Genomic DNA, 21708 nt, shown 5'->3' on the forward strand with positions numbered 1-21708 from the left:
TGTGGGATGAAACATAAATATTCTGTATTTTAGAATGTTGTGTTGTTTGTTACCATGATCTAGGAGACTACATAGGACTCATCTTTGGTCCCTCATTTCCTGCTAAAAAAGATGCAGCTCAAGCCATTGTTCTCTGTTCTTTCTTCTACCTGTTCTTTTATGATGCTGCTTCAGATTCATAGTCTACAGCTTCCATTATGTGTTTTTTCCCCTTAAACCAAACTCATCTTTTCTTTCCCATTTTTCAGAAACCCTTCTATTTCCATTTGTTGTTTTTTATGGCCTAATTGTTCCTTTGTGTTTCATAATATATATAGTTGTTGCAGGTTAAAAAGTTCAACTACGCAAGGAACAGGTGTTCTTCTTGGAATCTGCCTTCCTGCAGGATGGTAACCGCAAAACAAATAAAAATTCTTTTCCCCAAGCCTTGGTACTTTGCAAACCACTTCCTTAGTCTGACAAGCTCCCATGACCATCGTTGAAAATATTTGTGTACACCCAGTCTATCAAAAGTAAAATAATGAAACCTCACAATGGTTGCTTTTTAATACCCTAATGTGATTATTCGGAAGTTAGCTGGACCAACGTATTATATATTCTAATATATACCGTTGAGACATTTGTGAGAAACTATGTAATCGGAGGTAAATTGATGAGCCTCCTCATTATTATTATTCCGATATACTGATGTATCCATCCACAAGTGACCTATCTGCTTCCTTCTCGGCTTTGTAAGTTCTTCCTTCAGCCACCTACATTCTGAGTTGTAAATTAAGAAAGCATGGTTATTTTCAGAACTTATTTAGACATATCGAAGCGTATAGATAAATAAATTCAGTTATATAAAATCTTCATAGATACTTTATGGGAAGGAGGTGCAAGTCTGATTGTAGACACTTTATATCATTTTGACATAGATGCAACTTTGCCGTTTGTATATAATTCCTGCCATTGATGTGTTGAAAATTAATATTTTTTTAGCGTACAAACTATGATGTCTACAGTTCGGTTGGAATTGTGCAAGTTTATTAGGCCTTGTTTAGTTGGTGATTTTTTTGGAAAATGGTACTGTAGCACTTTTGTTATTTGGCAATTAGTGTCCAATCATAGTCTAATTAGGCTTAAAAGATTCGTCTCGTGAATTTCGTCTAAACTGTGTAATTAGTTTTATTTTTTATTTATATTTAATGCTTTATGCATGTGTCTAAAGATTCGATGTGACGGAGAAACTTGAAAAAATTTGCAAAATTTTGGGAACTAAACAGGCACTTAGTCTGGGCATCTCCCATTCTTTTCATGTATACGATGATATTGGTTGACAATGCCTACAGATAGTTAGGATCTGGGAAAAATTTCCGACTTAGCGAGAACCCATAAAGATTATTTTGCTATAGGAGTTCAAATTTCTTAGGTGTTGTGCTTGCATCATCTATGTACAATTAATTCAGTTTTCTCTATGTTAGGACAAAAAAAACGGGTCCCTAGACTGTCTTTTAAGCCTTTCTTTGTCAGCCAAAATTTCAGGTACCACTCCTATCTCTTTCTTGCTTCGTCCTCATCTTCTCAGCTTGGTTGGTTCCAATTGTTTCTTCCTCATCCTCAGTTATCATTATTTAGCAAACCTATTAGTGATATCAAAAACACTCTCCAGACATCGATACAGATTCCTCGCTGGACATCTCCGACGACGATGAACATGGCTGGGAATCTGACCGCAGATGGAAGTTCGGATCATCCTTGCATCCATGTCGAAGCCCAACAGAGACCGCAGTCCACTGCCTCCTAACCTTGTATAATATTTCTACTCAACGCTCTATCATGCTTTTGGATACTGCATCTGACAGGGCATGCAGTGCACATCGTACTAATCTTGTATGATATCACTACGCAGCACTCTGTAATGCTTTTCTATATGCACTGAAATCTGCCATCTGGCAAACCTGCTAGCCATGTAATATTCTGTATATATAGCTATGCCTGCTACATGGTACTTCAATCTATAAGCACTATCATGCTTGCCACCATTACAGCTGTCGTGTTCCAAATCACCATACTGATGTTACATGTTATTGTCGCCACCATGAAGCAATCTAAGATCCTTTACTCTCGCGCGCACCTTGCGCGCGCCATCCGCTAGTGTATATTCACAGTTCGTCACCTCGGCTGCTCGTCGTCCGTCATGCCTGTGTCAGTACAGGAGATGAGCTCAAGTCTCGAACCCGATCGGTGCATTGCACATAGACGCGAAGTCGAACAAGCGGGACCCAGAGAAACCGCAGCACTTCTCGAACAGCATCGCGAAGTAATAACCAAATAGCCACTTGCCTTAACGACAATTGATTTATCAGCACCCCTATAACATCAGGAATTCAGAATGCTGCTACTGGCAAGCAGGAGTTGAGACACCGACATGGGTGGATACACTGCACGCTCAGTCTTCATTCGTGCAGATTCACGTTGACATGCAAAGCCTGCAGCTTGGTGTCGAGCACCTCGGAGCAGATCTTGCCCATCGTCCCGTAGAAGGCGGCGAGGTCGGAGAGCTGGTTGACGGTCATCTCCGCCATGAGCGCCCGCGCCGCCGCCTCGCGCACGCCGCTCACCTTGAGGCTGTTGAGGTACCCCGACGCGTTCCGCACCGTGGCGCCCATCTGCTTCAGCCGCTTCTCCTGCTGCACGCTCAGCGACGCCGTGTTCGACTGCACGCACGAACGTCCACACAGGTGTCAGCAGTGTTAGCAACGCGTACCGTTCGGACTTGGCTTTGCCTGGTGCGAGCGCAAGCAAATTTGAGAGGCTCGACCGACGTATTACCGATTTACCGTACCTCGAGGAACTCGGCGCCGGCGTCGAGGTCGCGCTGCTCCGCCGGCTTGATGCGACCGCCGGAGAGGTACATGTCCTTGGCGAGCGAGAAGCTGCGGGAGATGACCTTGCGCCGCCTCTCCATCTCCTTGCTCAGCTTCGGCGGTGCAGGGACAGGGGCGCCACGGGGCAAGTGCGGAACCGCCGTCTTCTCCTGGTACGCGACGACGGCGCGGACGAACTCCTGGTAGGCCCTGGCGCAGCCGGGGTAGTCGAACTCGTCGCCGGAGCCGCCGGGCTTGCGCATGCGCTCCGGGTGGAACTGGAGGCCCATGATGAACCTGCCGTCGCCGGGGCTGTACGTGTCCGGGTCGTAGAACGCCTCGACGAGCCCGTCCGGCGCGAACGCCATGGGCGCGAACCGCTGCGCCAGGCGCCGCACGCCCTGGTGGTGGTAGCTGTTTACCATCAGCTGCTGCTGCGCGCCGTCGTCGCCGCCGGCGAGGAGATCGCCCGCGAACCACTCGTGCAGCGGCGTGCCCGGTAGCACGCGCACCGGGTGCCGGTGCCCGTCGTAGTCGCCGTAGTTGATGTGCTGGACGGTGTCGGGCCCGACCAGCTCGTGCTCCACGTCCTGGTACAGCGAGCCGCCGCAGGCGACGTTGAGCACCTGCGAGCCGCGGCAGATGCCCAGGTAGGGGATGTTGCGCTCCAGGCAGCGGCGCGCGAGGCGGAGCTCGATCGAGTCCTTTTCGTGGTCGATGGCCGCGTCGCTCGGGTGCAGGCGCCGCACGGCCTCCAGCTGCTCCGGCGAGAGCGAGCCGTCGGTGCCGGTGCCGGCGTCGGCGGAGTCGTAGAGGGACGGGTCGATGTCCTCGCCCTCGCAGAGGAGCACGCCGTGGATGGGCTCGAACGAGTCCAGCAGCGCGTGCACCCCCGCCACGCGCGGCACGATCACCGGCACCGCGCCGTAGCCCACGATGAGGTCCAGGTGGTACTCACCTGATGAGGACACAGACAAACAGCGCACGCATGCGCCATGCAGGGGCGTCGTCAGTCGCATACGAGTAACGTCCAACGAAACCCATGACCATTTGTTCTACTATACCAGGCTAAATTAATGACGAAACATGTCCGTCTCCGTGATGCCGCCGGCGGCAATCGGAAAGGAAAACTCACCGACGAAGTCGACGAACTTGTTCTTGCGGACAGTGCGGCGCGAGACGATGAGCACGCGGGGGAGGACGCGGGAGAGGTCTGGGGAGGAAGACATGGCCGGCGCCTCTGAAAGCAATCCCGATCTTTCTTGTGGTTAGCTAGCCTAGCGAGATTAATGAGCTGTGGGCTGCTACTTCCGATCGTCCCTTTGTATGTGGAGAAGAGAGAGAGAGAGTTCTTATTGGTTTGTTGGATTTGGTGAGAGGGAAGGAAGAAGGGTGGCGATATTTATAGAAGGCGATCAAGGGTGTTTAGGTGGCCGAGATCAGCCTTATCACGAAATCGACTCCGAGCCGAACGTTTCCTAATTCATGGCGACGTGCGCAATCCAACTCGGCAGGCAGCCCCGCCTGGGCGCCGCGTTACACAGGGGTCTGGTCAGCTCTGCCCAAGGTCAAAGGGGGCAACCCACTGCAATATTGCTACCTCCCCTCAAAATATATACTCCGTATGCCTACATGTTGTCAAAACTCAAAACCAGGCTGAATGCTAGCTGGATGCCAATCTGGCAGAACCGCAGAAGCAGAAGCAGAAGCAGAAGCATAGATGGAAGTGGATATACGCTTCATCTATATATATATGCTTCTTTTTGGCGAAATATACTACTATACTACTGCTTCCATTCTCTTTATAAGCCGCAGGTTGACATAATATGATCTCCCAAATTATACTCCAACCACCTATTTATTTTATTTTTAATTATTTATGTATTGATAAATTTATAATAATTGAATAATATGTTTATTACAAATATAATCATATTAAGTTTATGTTATAATAAATAAAAATTATTAGCTAAATTATTGATCATAGATTGTGAAGTTTAAATTTTGATGTATCTACGTGCCTTATAAAAGAGAATGGAGGAAGTACTGCCTTGCTTCATGATGTATGTTTATCCAACTAGTGGAAAAAAGTGAAGGCTGGAGTTATTGGAATTTTTCTCATGATATACTGTTCATCTCTTGTGTTGCTATATATAGCTCAAGGGACCACCTATCACATGTAAATTGTCACATTAGATGGAAGAACCTTGAATTATGGTAGCAAATGAAGAGGGGAGCTGGGGGAATCCAAAACTTTCGCTATATAGAAGCTAAAAGAAAAGGCTAGCCGATTAGAACCTTGATGAAGAGATTTTTAGGAATTTTAGAGAGCATAATTGGAGTACTTGCAAAATTGGTAGGCATAGCTAAGTGGATTTCATGACATAGATTATTTGTTCAACTTGAAAGAAAAGATTTCTTTCCCATGTACTTGTTGTACCTTCTATTATACCGATTATTACGTGACCAAATATGGTCAGGCTTGTGTCTGTTTTAGGGCCAAGTTTGACAAAGATGACCAAGCCTAAAAATGAGTTGGCTCGAATTATTTGTTTAATTAATTTTGAAACTAAAAATGAGCAGACAACTCAACCCGTTTGAAAAAAGTAGGCTCAACACTTGCCTGTTGGCATTATTCAGAGTTAAGGCTCTGTTCGGATCCCATTGCAAAACTCTACAATAAAGAAATACGTAAAAGAATCAATTCTCCGTACAAACACCCGCGTTGTTGACTTGTTTAGTTGTCTGGTCCACAAAGCACCTATTCTGTTAGAACCACAATAAACACGTTAGCAAAGCTAACAAAGTAGTAACAAGTCTCATCTGCACACACTAGTCCAGTTCACTAATCTTATCAGCACAAATAAATTTTCAATTCCATTGTGATGATAATGTTTTCTTTTAAGCACGGCATTTTCAAGTTAATGGAGGTTGGAGGGTCAAAGGACAAGAAGTATATGCTAGGGAAGGAAGCATATGTCCTACTTTTTTCAGCTTGATTTTGAAGACAAAAAAACAGACTTCTTGTATTAAGCGAGTCTTGACACGGTGGTACCTACTAGCTAGCTCCTGGACAGCAAAGATCGCTAATAGATGGGGACTGAGGTCCAAGTGCAATATGCTCATATGCTTAATAGCAATACGCATATGCTTCATACTCGCTGCTTGGACATGCATGATGATCTCGCCGGGCTAGGCATGTTGTTTAAGTGATTTTTTTTTGACAAAAATCAACATCTGAAATCTGTAAGATGTGGACCGGACTCATCTGCATCCCAACTTGGTTGGAGGTTCAAATCACAGGATAATAATATGCATATGCATAATGCATGTGATTAGCAAGAAACATGTGTGCTACTCGCTTTGAGAAACCTGTTTGTGAGTAGTTGATGTGGACTGGACACTGCGGGTGGTGCTGACTTGTGCTCGGTGGTTATCCAGGGGAGCCTGATACGGCCAGTGACAAACTGCTGATGTGTCGCAGGCAGCGCGCATGCATGCGTCAATGCTCAGCCCATCTCTTGTTGCCTTCCTCTTTAATCGCCTTGCCAACCCGACTCAACTCAAGTAGCACGACCACACTACTCATTTATTAGTTGCAGATTTCAAGCATATTTTACAGTGCCGAAATCCTGATCCGGTCTGCATGTTTTCTTCTAAAAAGAGAAGCTGCATCGACATACGTATGCATTGTGGAGTACTGTAGACGTATTGAGTGTTCTTCCGGATAATCCGTCGGCGTTCTTTCCCCAATTCCCCTGATAGATAATGCTCCTATGTTCAGTAGAAAGTGGTCAAGACTGTTGATTTGCTAGGACCTAATAAGTTTTCATAGTTGGAGAATATAAGCCATGCCCATCCGTTACCTTTTTTTCCCTAAAAACTTGAACAATCATGCTAAAAAAAACTTGAACAAATAAGACAATTTTGATTCAGGACAAATTTAAAGTGACCTATAATTTTGAAACAACCTAATGGAGGAGTGATCGATTAGCTATCTACGATCCTGTTTGGATCCGAGCAGCTAACAGTTAGCTGCTAATAATTATCTCCTTTAGAGCTAAACGATCCAGCTAATAGGTTAGCTAATTGTTAGTTAACCAAACTAACAATTATCTCACTAGTTAATAGCAGTTAATAGTATTAGCTAGCTAACTGTTGTTAGCGGTTAATGGTCCAAACAGGGCGTTGAAACCATACACAACCTTTATTTATCAGAATGCAACTTAGGTCATGTTGGGTATACATGGCTAGTTATTAGTTGGGTTAAAAGTTAACCCAAATTAGCTATGGTTGTCTAGCTAGTTGGCTAACAACTAGTTGAAAACTTTAGCTAAAAAATTAACCCACATGTTAGCCTTCTTGTTTGGATGCACTAGAGCTAATTTAAACTAAAGCTAGCTATTAACAGTTAGCTCATGATATCAAACAATGCCCTTAGCTTTCCATTCCCGCTTAAAGAAAGGAACAAAGGACGGGACGACGGGTATGGTTAGTTTATTAGTATTTGCCAAATGTATTTTGTCGCGCATATATATGCTACTCCTATATGAAAGCATGTAACACGATACACACAAATGTGATTAGAATGAGACCGTCCAGCTAACTAATACCGCCATGCGGATTATTATGGATGGACGGCGACCGCCATCCAATTACATGACCCTGCTGCAGCTTCCACAGATGATTCATGTGTAGCACTAGTGCGTACGTAACTGACGAAGTCGACGTTACATCTTGCTTGAGGCCTTAGCTTGACACACGCACTACCGGAATTCATAGGTTTGCTGTGTGCCCACGGCACACAGTGAAGGCAAAAAAACACTTAGCAAATCGTTTGTCGAGTATTATACTCGGCAAACGGCACTTGGTAAAAAAAAAGCTCGATAAAGCTGTATTTGCCGAGTATTTTTTGTAGAGCACTCGGCAAAGACGTTGCCGAGTGCTAAACTGACGCTCGACAAAAAATATTTCGAACCCACCGCCACCACCACGCCGCCACTGGCGACACCATGCCACAGTGGCGTGCAATCAGCACAGCTCTCGACAACAGCCAGGTAGAGGAGGCTCAAGCGGCGTTGCGGCTGTGGCCGCGGGCAAGCGCGCCAACAGCGGTGGTCTTGTGGGTGAGCGTGGGGACGACTTCCTCAGTCGACCGCGCGTTGGCTTCCTCGCTCGAGCGCACGACGGCGGTGGTGGCCGGTTGCCACGGGCTAGCGCGCGACGCCAGCAAGCGTACGGCCACCGTGGGGCGAGAGCCACTGCTCCGCCTCGTGCGTAGGCTGCCGCGGGCGAGAGCAGCTCCGCCTCGCGCTCTGGCCGCCACGAGCGAGCGCCGCCGCTCCACCTCGCGCGCAGGGCGGCTGCAGGGACCTCCGGGCTGCAGCGCTCTAGGGGAGGGGGGCAGCGTGCGTAGGCTGCCGCAGGCGAGAGCAGCTCCGCCTCGTGCTCTGGCTGCCACGAGCGAGCGCCGCCGCTCCGCCTCGCGCGCAGGCCGGCTGCAGGGACCTCCGGGCTGCGGCGCTCCAGGGGAGGGGAGGGGGCGGCGCCGGGAGAGGGAGGGGAGGGTGGGAGGGAGGGGGCGGTGGCCGGGTGACTTTTATAAGGTGCCCAGTTTGTCGAGTGTCAAATCTAGGACACTCGGCAAAGCTAAGTTTGTTGAGTGTTAGATCACGGCACTCGGCAAATTTATTTCTTTGCCGAGTGCCAAATAATTACATTCGGCAATCATATTTCTTTGCCGAGTGTGTTTTTTCTGGGTTGCCGAGTGCCAGGCTTTGCCGAGTATTTTTTGGCTCTTTTGCCGAGTGTAATTATATTTACCGAGTGTTTTTCTGACAACACGCGGCAACGACTTTCTTTGTTGTGTATTCGATAAAATACACTCGGTAAAGATTTTTGCCCTCGGTAAAATAAGGTTTCCGGTAGCGACGGTACCGTAGGTTGCATGTGTTCCCATGCCGATGGAGAGCTCTAGGTGCCACCACACGGCCAGCTGCGCGCACATCTACGTGCATCAGTGCATGGCGGACGCATGGCCGGAGCCCGGAGCCCGCACCTTTGGCTGTTGACTTGTTGCCGCGGCCCCGCGCGATCGAGTGAGAGGCCACAGGACACAGGCCAGTGTGGTGTTTGGTGATGGGCGGGGCAGCGAGAGCAGGCATCATCGTCCACTGGCTCCGTTTCCGACAGGGTTAACAGGCCATGGGGGCTGGGGCAGCCTGCCGCAATGCCGCCCAGGGTCCCTCCCGGCTCCAAGAAAGCGGTGGACTTGCTAGTGCAGTGCAGTCTTCCTGCACGGTGCACGTAGCCCTTGTCCGAGAGAAGGTAGTGTCTGGCCTGCTTCTGGGCGTGCCGCCCCCGCCGCGCATCGGCCGGTTGCCATCTAGGGGAGGTCCTCCTAGGACGCTTCAAATGCGGATCATACTCCACTACTACTCCCGTTCAATTCTTCCGAGCTTGCACTCATCCATGGCTTCTTTTCGTACAGATTAAATATAAACAACTGGGGGCATATATTCATTAAAGAAAGAGATTTCTTAAACGACCCTTGCGAAGCTACGTGAACTCATTGGGGTCGGCCGACCCCGACGGGCTTCCGTCGCTCTTTATACCCAGGTATTTTTTACCGGCAAAGACCCCAATAAAAAATATATCAGACCCCGGTAGATTGGCAGCCCAGCAGGCTACACCACCGAAAGTCCATCTCCTCGGCTTTCCAACCCATTAGAGCAGCCCAGAAGCCAATACGTGCATACGTACTTTCCTTGCCCTTTCCTCCGGCCGCCGCTACAGGCTGTCGCTGGTCGCCCTTCCGACTTCGCGATTCTCATCTTCTCACAGCGCAAATCCTCGTGGCGGTGATTGCCGATAGGGTGCCTGGCTGGCCGCCAGACGGAATCCCAGCGCAAATCCTCGTGGCGGCGATTGCCGATTGGATTCCTGGCGGCCGCCGTACGGAATCCCAGTGATGAGCCTGAGTGCCTAACGAGTGACGACTTGGCAGCGGCCTCTAGAGAGAAGTTCTCTACTCATCTCATGTGTCTCAAGCACCTGGAGGAGCTGATGTAAGTTTTGATACCCAATCTTCAATTGGTAATTAACGATAAAGTATGAACAGTGAGGTTTTAGGGGTTTTTTTTTTCAGCTATACAATTTGAACTCAAAAAACAGTTACTACATTGTGTTGCTTCTTCAGTAGCAGTAAAGAACGTGCTCTTTTATTCAACCAGATGCCAGGTATCTAGGCGACTTTTAACAATATAGGCATGGCCGTGCATTAGTATGCATCAGCTTTAATTTAGTATACTATTTGTCTATACGTGGCTAATTTGATAGGCAATCACATCTTGCCAGGTTGATGGTTGGTAAAAAAAACATTAGCTTTTCCTTTGGTCTTTCGGCTTCTCAGTACTAGTTCTTCCTATCACCGCACACCACTCCATTGGTTAAGAGTGTTTTTTCAGCAATGAAAATTGTGAAGACTATACTGAGAAGTTATATTGAAGATGAATTTATGAATGTTTGTATTATATGCTTTGTAGAACCCGTATTTCTAGCCACAGTTCCAATTAACGTTGTGATAGTTTGCTTTCACAAGATGAAGGATCATAGCCGTAGAGAGAAACCTTATCAATTTGATAACATAATATTATATTACATTGTAACCTATGAATTAGCACTTAGTAGCGTGAATATTGACCCCGACGACTATTTATCCTAGCTTCGCCACTGCCCTTACCAGAGGTTTGGTGCTCATGTACCGCATTTTTTTTTTTTTTGAGAATTCATCTACCGCATTTTTGGTGCATGATATATATACACTGGGGTAGTATATCCTATGATACGCCTATGATTTTGCTACTGCTGTAGCTTGTACTACCTCCATCCAAAAAAAAATCTAGTTATACGAATAAAGTATCTAAAGTTTTTATCAAATATACAAATTAAATATTAATATTTATGACATCGGATAAATATATTATCAAAATATGTCTCATGAAAAATCTATTATTATCTATTTAGTACGCTGAATATTTTTAAATAAATTTAGTCAAATTCTACATACTTTAACATATATAGCGCTCTTGTATATTTGCATCTTTTTTTTAGATGGAGGGAGTAACAAGTAATAATCTTGGCACGTCCGAATAAAATCGTCATGGAGTGTAAATTCGTTTTGGTCTTTTTTTTAAGAGAAGGGAAGACCAGTAGATTTCTCAAAACTGAAGCTGTCTTCGCCAAGGATATTCATGTATGCTACTGGGACTGCGGCACAGGACAAATGTGCCGCGTTCAAATGAATGAAAAGAAGTTCTGGAACAAAGGTTCAGCAGGCATTCTGAGTCGGCTACCAAAAACGTCCAACTGCTGTAGAAGTAGCAGTGCACAACTCATCGTACCTCACAACTCACATGTACTAGGGGCCTGTTTAGATGCCGAAATTTTTGGCAAAATGACACTGTAGTATTTTCGTTGTTATTTGACAATTAATATCCAATCATAGTCTAATTAGGCTTAAAAGATTCGTCTCGTAGATTTTATCTAAACTGTGTAATTAGTTTTATTTTTTATTTATATTTAATACTTCATACATGCGTCCAAAGATTCGATGTGACGGAAAATCTTGAAAATTTTGACATTTTAGAAGGAACTAAACTGGACCTAGATAGCGGGCGCAAGACCGGCTGCCCGAGAAGATGCATGAAAGGCCATTTGCAACTGTACTCCTGTAGTAGAGGGCGCGTCGTCACCGGTGACGCCATTAGGCCATTACTCAACAACAAGCACAGCTCAATACAGCTGCACCGGCCTACTAGTAATTCACTCATGACACGCTCACCGGCACGCGCCGCACGTGCACGCACGAGAAGGCTCCTATCCGCCGCGGCTACCTGTCGCTCGATCGGCTCACCTCGAGCAGCACCACTACTCACGCAAGTGCACGAAAGACAAGTCATTTTTTCCCATGTGAACACTGTACGAACGGACATGATGCCACTGTATCACTGCAACAAATCTAGCCTTTTGTAACGTTTTTCTCGTGACAAAAGAAGAATTCGTCGTTCATTTACGATGTTTTCTCTAGAAATTGTCGCAACATGTCATGACCTACATTTTTGCGACGATAAAAGAATTGTCAAAGAAAACGTCGCAAACCAAGAGAATAACATTAAATATTGTCGTAAGCTGGTACATAGAATTGTTTTGATGAATTAGATTTGTTGTAGAGTTCATTTGTTGTCAACGATAAACTTTCTATTGCCATTGAGATTTATGTTTTCGCATATGACAGTTTTCTATCGTCATAAATTCGTTGTGCAGAATTTAGTTAATACATATTTGAATTCACTTATAAAAACGCCAATCACAATTTGTTTTGGGCCAAGTAAACCTACTCCTGCTTGTTGTGATTGTTACTTAAAAAATAGAGAAAGGGGTAAAAAAGAAGTCACCAAAATAGAGAAAAAGGGGAAAGCAGCGTGAATCAAACCGGAGCAAAAAAAACATCAACCACCCAGCGCGCCACTCTTTTTGGCCCTGCACGCCACTCTTTCCATAAGCGCACGTACTCCAGCAGATTTTTTTTGGCTTACCCATTTGTTCCTGTGAAGTCTTTTGAGATAAAATACCAAATATATCTAGTGAACGAAGGGGAATGTAAATATGGTGCATACAGTTCGAAGGACAGTAGAGTAAAATGTTTCACACATATATTGCACGTGTTACCCTGACCGTGTCCTCCTCATTCCAATCGTCGCCCCATCTTTCTACCGCCGCATCCTGCTCCTCATTCCCTTCCGTCGCCTTTGCTTCCCTGCGCCAAGTCCCTTCCCCGCCGCAAGACCGGCATGGCTCCAGGAAGAGGAAGGAAGCCCTCAGGGACTCGAAACTTCATAGGTAATTTCTCTACCATACCCATCTCACCATGGATCTGGATTTGAGGCTAGGGGAGGTGTATAGGCAGGCCCTGCCTGCGCGGCACCCCTGCACGGCTGCAGAGGCTGCCGGCTGCCCCTGCGGGAGTGCGGGGTTGCAGCTTGCCCCTGCACTGCTGACGGTGTGGCCTGCCGGACAGCCCCTGCTTGGCAGCGCGCAGTAGAAGCGAGCAGGGAGCAACCGATTCCAGCCTGAGAGGAGGAGCAGCACTCGCAGGGGTGGCCCATGGGGAGGGGGGCTGCCAGCCCACCATGTGGTGACATGGAGCTAATGGGGAGGAGTGGGATTTCAGTTTTTCGGTAGGGGATGAGGTGTGTGGAGTTGCTGATAGACAAATTCTAGCTCCTATTCGTGTTCCTGTTCATCTAGTGCCTCAATGGTTGCTGTGCTCATGGAGAGGAGAGTAGAGAGAAGGAAGAATACATAGATTGTAGTTGATGCCTGCTGCTTGCTTTTTTAGTGCTTATAGTCGGTAGCATTTTGGTCAATTGCTTCCATCAATTTAGATGGTTAGAGAATGGAACATTGATTTTGGTCAGATGACAAAAGAATGGAAAACTGATCAAACGAATTGAATGTCAACTTTTTTTTCCTGCTAGTGAATTGGGTCTGAACTTTTTTCTAATGTCAATGACCTTACAAAATCAATGTTCCATGTCACTTTTATGTGTGTTCATACTTGCAAATCAGAAGTTTTGTCTCTCTGTTTTAGCATTATCCACTTGTAGATCAGTTAAGCTTCTGTAAATGGTTTTTGAGGTGCTAGCAGACTTCTCTAAATGTTCTGTTAAATTCCTAGTTCTATTCTTTGTCCGGGAATGTTTGAACTCCTTCATTTTTGCAGAATATTGTATCCTGTTGATAGAGTCAACTAAACTGAATGTTGTTTTTTGGTCGAGTGTGAACTCCCTCATTCACTATGCACGCGTTGATAGTGTCAACTAAACTGAATCACAGTGTGCTGTTAATTTGGTCAAGCAATGTAGTACCCATGCCCAGTAGAAAAGAGAGAGGTGGCGTAGGAGCTACTGAATATCACCACTATGTGTTATATGCATGGGTGCCATGAATGTTGATGCCTACCTTGTCAATTTTTTATACCTAAGACATGATGGTTGGCATCTGTACAGACCATGAAACGTCAGTTGCATCTGTGTATGTCATGGAAAAAAAAGATTTCATGCCTTTTCATGTGAAGGTTCAGTGTATCCTATCAATCTAAACTTGGTGTACATTGCTATTAGTCTGAACTTGGTGTGCATTGCTATCAATCTGAAAAAAAGAACCTGCACTTCTTTCATGGAAAAGCAAAGCAAAGCTGCATTCTGATTGGCTAAATTTTTAGCCTGTTGATATAGAGAACCTGTTAAAGCAAAGCTGCATTCCGAGTACTATTTATGTCATGCATCTAAGTGCAGACTTACACTAGACTTGAAATATCCTTATGGTTCGATTTCTCATTTGTTGACAATATTGGGTCTCTTGGTTTAAGAGAAACAGATGCAGTCATGTTCTGTCCAAATAAAAATAGAGAACAATAACTCTTGGTTTCTGCTGTTTGCAGGAGGATGAGTTATTTTTGAGCCTTTAAAAATTGTTTATGTGGTTGAATTTGTACTGATATGTAATAGCCTTTAAATAGATGAATGATTAGGTAGCTAGGTTAACTAAATTCTCCTTTGGGTTTATATTTGCTAGATGTTTAATCTTGCAAAACTTCTCATGTAAGAACATCTTTTTGTGCATGCAGCAAGTGATCCTTGCTATACAACTTGCAGTGTCTAATATGAAAAGTTAATTAAACATGCAACATTTATGTAGGCTCTTGGGTTTTACAGAGGCATATAATCTCATTAAATTCCAACCTTCTAACTATTCTCAAATGATTTTTACAGAGGTGCCTATTACTGAATATGAGCATTCAAGGAATGAATAAATAATGAAAAACAACCGAGAGCTGGAGAGGCTTGGTATAAGACATTAGTGCCCATAGTGAACAATACATCTGTGAAGAGAAAGGGTGAAGACCATAAAGTTTCTGGATTGTTGTATACAGGTCAGGAGAGTGGTCAGGAGAGTGAGGACTGTGAAGATGAGGAGGTAATTAGCAAGATACCAAGTCTTCTAAGCATATGTTTGTTTGTCCTTTATTGTTTCTTATTATATGTCAGTATGCTATTTAGCAAATTTGGTGCCAATTCTGCTTTTTTTTTTGCCTAATGAGGCTTTGCAGGTTGCTAATGCTGCACATACAAAGAATCCAACAATGTCTAGGAACACCTCTGTTAGAGGAACAAAAGCATCTAAGAGAGTGGTGGCACCTCAGGAACAAGATGTGCCTAACAGAGTCATTAGGCAGAAAACAAGGGATCTAGCCTTGGTTTCACGTCCACACCCACAACAAGTGATCAACTTAGGCCTGCCAAATGCCACACCCACACATGATGTGTTGATTTCTGATAGTGATCCCTTCCTGCAACAGGACTTGGTTGACATTACAGATGAAGACAAGTGACTGTATCTATCTTGTGCAAACAAATCACTTTTTGTTATTTGCAATTTGCAATGCTAAATATATATATGTCATTGTCATAAATTTACTGCCTTCTAAATTTAGTGATACTTCTAAATAGTTTTTCTTTATTCTCATTTATTCATATTCATAACCCACATACAAGCAGCTCTTAACAGTTTGCATTTTAGCCTTAGATACTACAAATACTCATTTTGGGATAGCTTAAAATTAATTAAAGAAACAACACAGTTTTAAGCAGCCAATCTAATTTGGAAAGGTGCTTGAAAAACCAACAAAATTGAGAGAAAGTACAGTTGCTGCATTGTATAGGATCTCGGTGTTACATTGAACAAGCCTATGTCGTGGTAAGAAACTTAACAACCAATGATCAGTAATGGATACAACAACAACAACATAGTCTTTCAGTCCCAAGCAAGTTGGGGTAGACTAATATATATTGATTTTTGTATCAGCCTAGTTGTTTGTAATTCTTTGCAAATAATTTAGAGACAAGAGAAATACAAAGATGTAGAACCTACTGCGCTTGATCTTTTCAAGGACTTCCACTGCAGCAAGAACAAAGGATCCAGTGAGCCTATCAAGAAAGCTATTATGAGTGAGATTTCCTTTTCTTCTCTGCTACATGTACATATGAAAAAATAGCTTTGTGTGACATGTATAAAACAGTTCATACTTCATACACAGTTCTATTTAAATGTGCATCATGTTACGTAGTAGTTATGTTCTGTTCCCATAGTTTTGCGTATATGTTGCATATTGTTTTCTTCTTTGCTATAGGACATGCAACTGAAAAAAATAAACTGCATACAAGATTTAAGTCTCTATTGGAATTTTTTTTTTGCTAGGCTGATATGGAAACGATCATGGCTGAACCAGAACAAGATGAAGAGCAACCAAAGTCAGTGAAACATGTTGTTTCTGAAGTTGTGAAATCAACTACATTTCTTCAAGTTGCAGGAATTCAACCAAACTCCAACAATAGCTCTAAAGGTGGCACTTCCTCAAAGGTACAAGTACATCAAGTCCCTACCATGCATGCTCTAAAGTTATTTTCTGTACAGATTTCTGCTTCATCAAGACATAGACTAGATTTGTGCCTCATCAAGATATATACCTAGTTGTGATTTAGGAATAAATACCTAATTGTTCAGTTTGATTCTAGTACCTAGTTGTCCTGCTCTTGCACATGAATTGTTTTCTCTTAGTTGGGCATTGCATTTGACTTAGGAATAAATACCTAGTTGTTCAGTTTAAATCAACTTGTACCTAGTTGTCCTGCACATGAAATAGTAAACTCAATTTGAACCTACTTGTACTTAGTTGTTCAGTTTGCACATAATAATATCCGGTAAACAAATATTTTGCCTTGCTGCCTTGAGTGGTTATTGCTTCTAAGAGAATAATAGATGATTTATTTCATAGTAAAGACACCAACATATTTATGGTATTTATGCACAGGTGCAACAGCTTCAGGCTGAGCTTGAAATTGAAAAAAAAATCAAAAGAAGACATTAGGCATGAGTTCGACGCCATGAAGAAAGAATCAGAAATGGCAATGGAGACTTTAAAGAAAGAGTCAGAAATGGCAAGGGCAAAAGAGGCTGAGGAGATCGAAAATATAAAAAAGGCATCACAAGAAACCATGTCCTTCATCAAATGCCAGGTCCTAGAGATGGTTGAACTTGGTTTGGTTATTGGTTGTTTACACCTAGTATTAGTAGCTCTAACTTTTGAACCATGCTGCTCGATGCATTGTTTTGCGACATTTGAGAAGTACTGTGCGGCCTATAAACTTTGGAACTTGTGGCTGCTATAATTTTGGTCAGGCATCATATGATCTGTGAGATGTATTGTGGTCTGTGAACAAAACTAGTATTGTGGCCTGCTATTGTTGTCACTGGATATGTTCACTGAAACATGTATTGTGGCCTGCTGCTGTAACTTTGGTGGGTGAGTTTGAACTTTAATTAATTGCTGAATGATATGATCAATTTGTGACCTATATTATATTATGTATTTGCTTGTATCCATCAGTACATTATGTGTTTGCTTGTGTTGATATGATCAGTTCTTTTTGGTCTATGGGAACAACCTATATTGATGAGCCTATAGGCCTTTTAATGAATTATGACAATAAAATTCGTCACAATATCTTGCTACGTGGCATCATGGCACTTGATAGCGACAATTCTTCAAGCAATGACAATACGCAAGTGTTGCAAATTTTGTGACAAAGCAGTATCGTAAAAAATTTAGAGACGAAAAAACTTGTTTTCGTCACCAAAGACATGTCAGATAGGTGACAAATGGGAATTCGTCGCGCTCACGTCGCAAAATCCATAACTTGACATAAATTTAGCCTTCAACGACAAAAGCCGATTGTCGCAGAAGGTCAAGTGTGTTGTAGTGTATTTCTCTACACCTATCATACGTTTTCTGATACACTTTTTTTCCGAGAACTTGACGGATACAACCAAAAAAAAACATTGAAACGACAGGATGAACACACTTTGTGACTCCGGTCCCGCTAGCGAACCCTAACTACCTCAGACGTTTTTTGAGGACAACTACCTTCAGACATGCCAAAGAGAGAGCAAAAGGTTGCATGGTAACAGTTGTGCATGTGACTAAACAGCCGGTCTCACAGGCCAACTCTATCTACACTGAATGATCACCATCTCCTGGTGGGAGCCCGCCGGGCGGCGAAGAAGCGGTGGTCGGGGTGGTCCGCGCGCAGGAGCCTGAGCCAGGCGTCGGCGGCCTGCGCGAGGGACGCGGCCATCTGCCGGTCGCGCCAGCCCGGAGTCCACGCCGCGGCCTTCACCTTGTACGACGCCATCGCGAACGTCGGGAGCCACATCGCCGTCACGGGCGCACTACGTGTGGTGGCGGTCGCCGCCGTCGGTTTGGGGCTGCTGTTGCCCGCACCTGCGGACTGCGTGGACAGGGAGTGGTAGGTGAGGAAGCAGGCGTCCAGGTCGCGCAGCGTCGGCCCCGTCAGGATCCGGTAGATCGGGTACCTGAAATGACGCGCGCAATGCAAGCTGCTGTCAGCAGCAGATCGGTTTCTGAATTCTGAGCAACCATTCTACATCAAGAACTTGAACAAGAAGCCATGGGGCAAGTATCTTATTAGTGCAGAGTGATCTAGTACCGCCATACCATGCAACGGAGATCCAGCTCGCCGGCGACAGATCGCAGCTCCTGAGAGTCTTGAGCTCCGGAAACCGCTGGGCGAGGCTACAAATCTGCACCGAGCATGTAAACCCACTTCGTCAGATAGGCATTCGGACAAGCAGAAGTGACTACTGAGCCTGGTGTGTGAGTGATGGACGAGGTGAGTCTCTGTCAGAAGACGTGCCTTATCAGCCAGCGGTTCACGTTGGTAAGGGGGCTCGGATTCCAGGAACTCGAAGAGGAGCCGCTCCTGGCACCAGCTTCCTGGTCCGCCTTCGTCGCTGGAAGCTTCGCTGCCGCTGCTGGTGCTGCTCTCGCTCGCCTCCTGGGCGGAGAACGTGTTCGTGCTGGAGCTCGTCTCGCGCTCCACGTCGCTGTCGCTCTCCTCTGCACCCGTCCTGCGTTGGCGTTGCACATCAATTTCAGCAACAGCAGCAGGGTTAGTTGCCAACCATGATTCCGTGACCCCAAAAAGGCACATCGTCGTACAGCTGTGTAATGTTCTACGGGTGTCGTAGGTTTTGGTAAGTGTGTATGTGTACGTGTCAGAGAAGTTTCGTGAGCATACTGACACATTCAGAAGAAATAAAATGAATGAACCTCTAAGTTTGAGCGGTCCAAAATTGTTTCTGAAGACACCTCAACTTTACTGCTAAAACGAGGAATCAATGAATCACAACATAGTCTTTGCATGTAGTGAAGCTTCTAAAATTAGCTAACGCGTGTACTTTGATTGTAACCTCTAGGTCAACGTTCACTATTTTACTCGCTAGGTAGACGAGCCTTCAAGACTGGTTTGTCTTTGTGCTCCCTTTTCTTGAAACATTGGTGACTTAATAAGCAGATAAACTGCATGTAAGTGTTTCCTTTAGGGAGGAACAGCATGTTCTCTGAATCAGCGTGCTGGCAAATCTACGTGTTGCCCATGAGCGACTTTTCAGTAACTTTAATCTAGATTTTGACTTAACGCACTGTTCAGCACTTTCAGCCTATTGAATTGACTCTAAATTTATTATAAGAATCAGAATGACTCTACCAATTGAGCACTTGACTATTGAATTGACTCTGAACTTGTTGTAAGAAATAATTCTACCAATTGCTTCAGCTTCCAGCTTACTTCTTGTTGTCCAGAACATGTTTGTAACGAGAGGTTTGTGATGTGTGCAAAATCAAAATGTGGTGATCTTAACAAGAATAATTGTGTATTACCTCAAAGGGCCGATGTGCCTCCTGAATCCTCCATAAAGCTGGATTGCAGATAAGTAAGGGACGTAGTACTGAACAACGCCATCACTGCAACTGTTCAGAACAAGGGGTACAGCAGTGCCGTACGCGCTGCACTCCTTGAATGAATCCCAGAGGTCGCTCAGAGTGAAGAATGGCAACGAGTCATCTGCATCTGATTGCCCCCAACCATTCACGGTCTCCTGTAATCAGGGCCAAACTTCAATCGCGTGCTCCAGAATCCCAATCCAAATACAATATAACAAAAGAAGTCCAAATACAATATAACAAAAGAAGCAGGCAAATAACTTCTGAAATGACACCAACAGCCTGAATGGCACCTCTGAGATTCAGAACAGAGGCTGGGAAAGAACCTCTCTCTGTTCAGAAGGTGTGATTCAGAGTTTCAGACTCTGCATGCCAATTCAGAGAACAAGGAATGTAGTTTTCAACTACTGAAACTGAAAGTATGAGCTAAATTTCCTAAAAGCTTATTATATTTCCGTGAGTTATAGAAAAGACTACCAATGCTCTGTTTTATGATTCTATTGCTACATTTCCCTGCTTTTGTGAAAAGAAAAAATATTTCTGCGATCTTTTCAACTAGAAAGCAAAGAAGGCTATTACTATCTCACACATGAAGCATGAAGGCATATCGATCTCAAGAACATACTGGTTGAATCAACAAAGCTAGACAAAATGAAAACCGTAACTGCCATTACCTTGGAGGAGCAGCTGGACGCAACCACGGGCGTGGTGGCCTCGAGGAACCGCTCCAGGTTGCATCGTCTCGCCGGAGCATCGCCGGCGGCGAACCTTCCGCCAGAACCTGCCTCCATCTCCCGATCTCTTCCTTCCGCTCGCGCTTGGAAATCGAGGTTCGCAAGGGATCTCTCCTTCTCCTCGTGGTGGTGGATGTTAGATGTTTACAGGGTGGTTTCAGAGCAGTTCAATGACGAGTTGACACAGCTAATCTTTGCTATTAATATGGCCAGTGGCTTCCAAAAGTGGCGCGCCTGCGCTGGAGCCTGATGAGAGAGAAAAAAAAAATTCAACCTGCCCGAGCGCGCGGGATGGCGGCGCGTGTCGAGGCGGGAGGATACGTGGACGGCGCGGATGAGGCTGGCAGCGCTGGACGGGTAGGAATTGGACCGGCCTGAATCTGGGCGGTGGAGCAGACCATGGGCGGTGCGCTCCGTGGCCGTCGGCCCGTGGGCTTAGTTTATGTGCAACGTAACAACGGGCCCACTCGTCAGCTCTCAGCACCTTTTGTCACCCCCTCACACTTTGATAAGTCATGACTAAAAATATTAGTAGCTGATTTGTTGCGAGAGAAAAATATTATTCGTTGGCTAAAAAAATATGGCTTATAAGCCAAACGATCAGAGCGCACGGCTCTGTTGTGTGGTCAAATAATAGTACAGTACGTGCATTTGGACGGTTGCCCTTCAATGTGACTCCACTACTCTCTATATAAGATTACATGTTTGTAAAATGGAAAGGCACATGGAGTGGCTTTATTTGCCACTAGAAGTATATGCCTTCGTCAAGATGCTAATATATTACTCTTTAAAAAAAAGATGCTAATATATTGTATTTAACATTTCATATCATTGCAACGAATAATTCATGGACTCTATTGATAAGCTTGGAGCATATGTGACATAATATAGGATTTGCTGTAGACAAATGAGAAGAGGCGTGGACGAAGAGTGAGCTGGTTAGGTTCGCTGCTCATAATTAGATGTATTAGGTTTGAGTTAAAATTCTCAAGTTGATTTGCTTTTTTAATTTTATTTTAGGAATTAATTAGGCTATCTTTTTAGTTTGAGACGACATGCTCGTCAACAAAAAGCGTTTATTAGTATTCGGGTGCTTATAAAACGTATATACGTACATTATTTATAAAGAGAGTGGACGTGCATACAAGCATCGATATAATACAGTTGGGATCGGTTTGCACGGGATCAATGATACTGCTTT

General features: G+C 44.7%; 2 protein-coding genes and 1 long non-coding RNA gene across 3 annotated transcripts; 1 reads left to right on the forward strand and 2 right to left on the reverse strand.

Annotated features, from left to right (window-relative positions):
• Positions 1-2438: 2438 nt before the first annotated feature.
• On the reverse strand, positions 2439-4209 carry LOC136461833 (putative glutamine amidotransferase GAT1_2.1). Its single transcript, XM_066461159.1, has 3 exons — positions 3985-4209; positions 2828-3807; positions 2439-2699 (listed from the first exon to the last, which is right to left on the reverse strand). Exons 1-3 carry the CDS (start codon positions 4076-4078, stop codon positions 2439-2441), a joined length of 1335 nt encoding a protein of 444 aa, XP_066317256.1. The 5' UTR covers positions 4079-4209.
• Positions 4210-12576: 8367 nt separating this feature from the next.
• Positions 12577-17320, forward strand: LOC136461846 (uncharacterized). The gene is made up of 5 exons (XR_010760466.1): positions 12577-12749; positions 14684-14888; positions 15022-15919; positions 16170-16331; positions 16783-17320. It is a non-coding gene; the product is annotated as an uncharacterized lncRNA (long non-coding RNA).
• A 403-nt stretch (positions 17321-17723) lies between these two features.
• Positions 17724-20727, reverse strand: LOC136461836 (uncharacterized). The gene is made up of 5 exons (XM_066461160.1): positions 20448-20727; positions 19711-19928; positions 18686-18899; positions 18487-18572; positions 17724-18344 (listed from the first exon to the last, which is right to left on the reverse strand). Exons 1-5 carry the CDS (start codon positions 20562-20564, stop codon positions 17996-17998), a joined length of 984 nt encoding a protein of 327 aa, XP_066317257.1. The 5' UTR covers positions 20565-20727; the 3' UTR covers positions 17724-17995.
• Between the last annotated feature and the right edge of the window lie 981 nt (positions 20728-21708).

The sequence above is a fragment of the Miscanthus floridulus genome, chromosome 6, assembly GCF_019320115.1.
Source record: "Miscanthus floridulus cultivar M001 chromosome 6, ASM1932011v1, whole genome shotgun sequence".
Classification (NCBI taxonomy): domain Eukaryota; kingdom Viridiplantae; phylum Streptophyta; class Magnoliopsida; order Poales; family Poaceae; genus Miscanthus; species Miscanthus floridulus.

What these genes read in the sequence shown, in the direction of transcription:
- LOC136461836 (XM_066461160.1), bottom strand. Translation starts at nt 20,564, where the DNA reads ATGGAGGCAGGTTCTGGCGGAAGGTTCGCCGCCGGCGATGCTCCGGCG. An exon ending in CGTCCAGCTGCTCCTCCAAG is followed by an intron (nt 19,929 to 20,447) that starts GTAATGGCAGTT and finishes CCCTGATTACAG; the next exon opens with GAGACCGTGAATGGTTGGGG. An exon ending in AGCTGGATCTCCGTTGCATG is followed by an intron (nt 18,345 to 18,486) that starts GTATGGCGGTAC and finishes GCGTCATTTCAG; the next exon opens with GTACCCGATCTACCGGATCC.
- LOC136461833 (XM_066461159.1), bottom strand. Translation starts at nt 4,078, where the DNA reads ATGTCTTCCTCCCCAGACCTCTCCCGCGTCCTCCCCCGCGTGCTCATC. An exon ending in CAAGTTCGTCGACTTCGTCG is followed by an intron (nt 3,808 to 3,984) that starts GTGAGTTTTCCT and finishes TGTCCTCATCAG; the next exon opens with GTGAGTACCACCTGGACCTC. An exon ending in CCGGCGCCGAGTTCCTCGAG is followed by an intron (nt 2,700 to 2,827) that starts GTACGGTAAATC and finishes TCGTGCGTGCAG; the next exon opens with TCGAACACGGCGTCGCTGAG.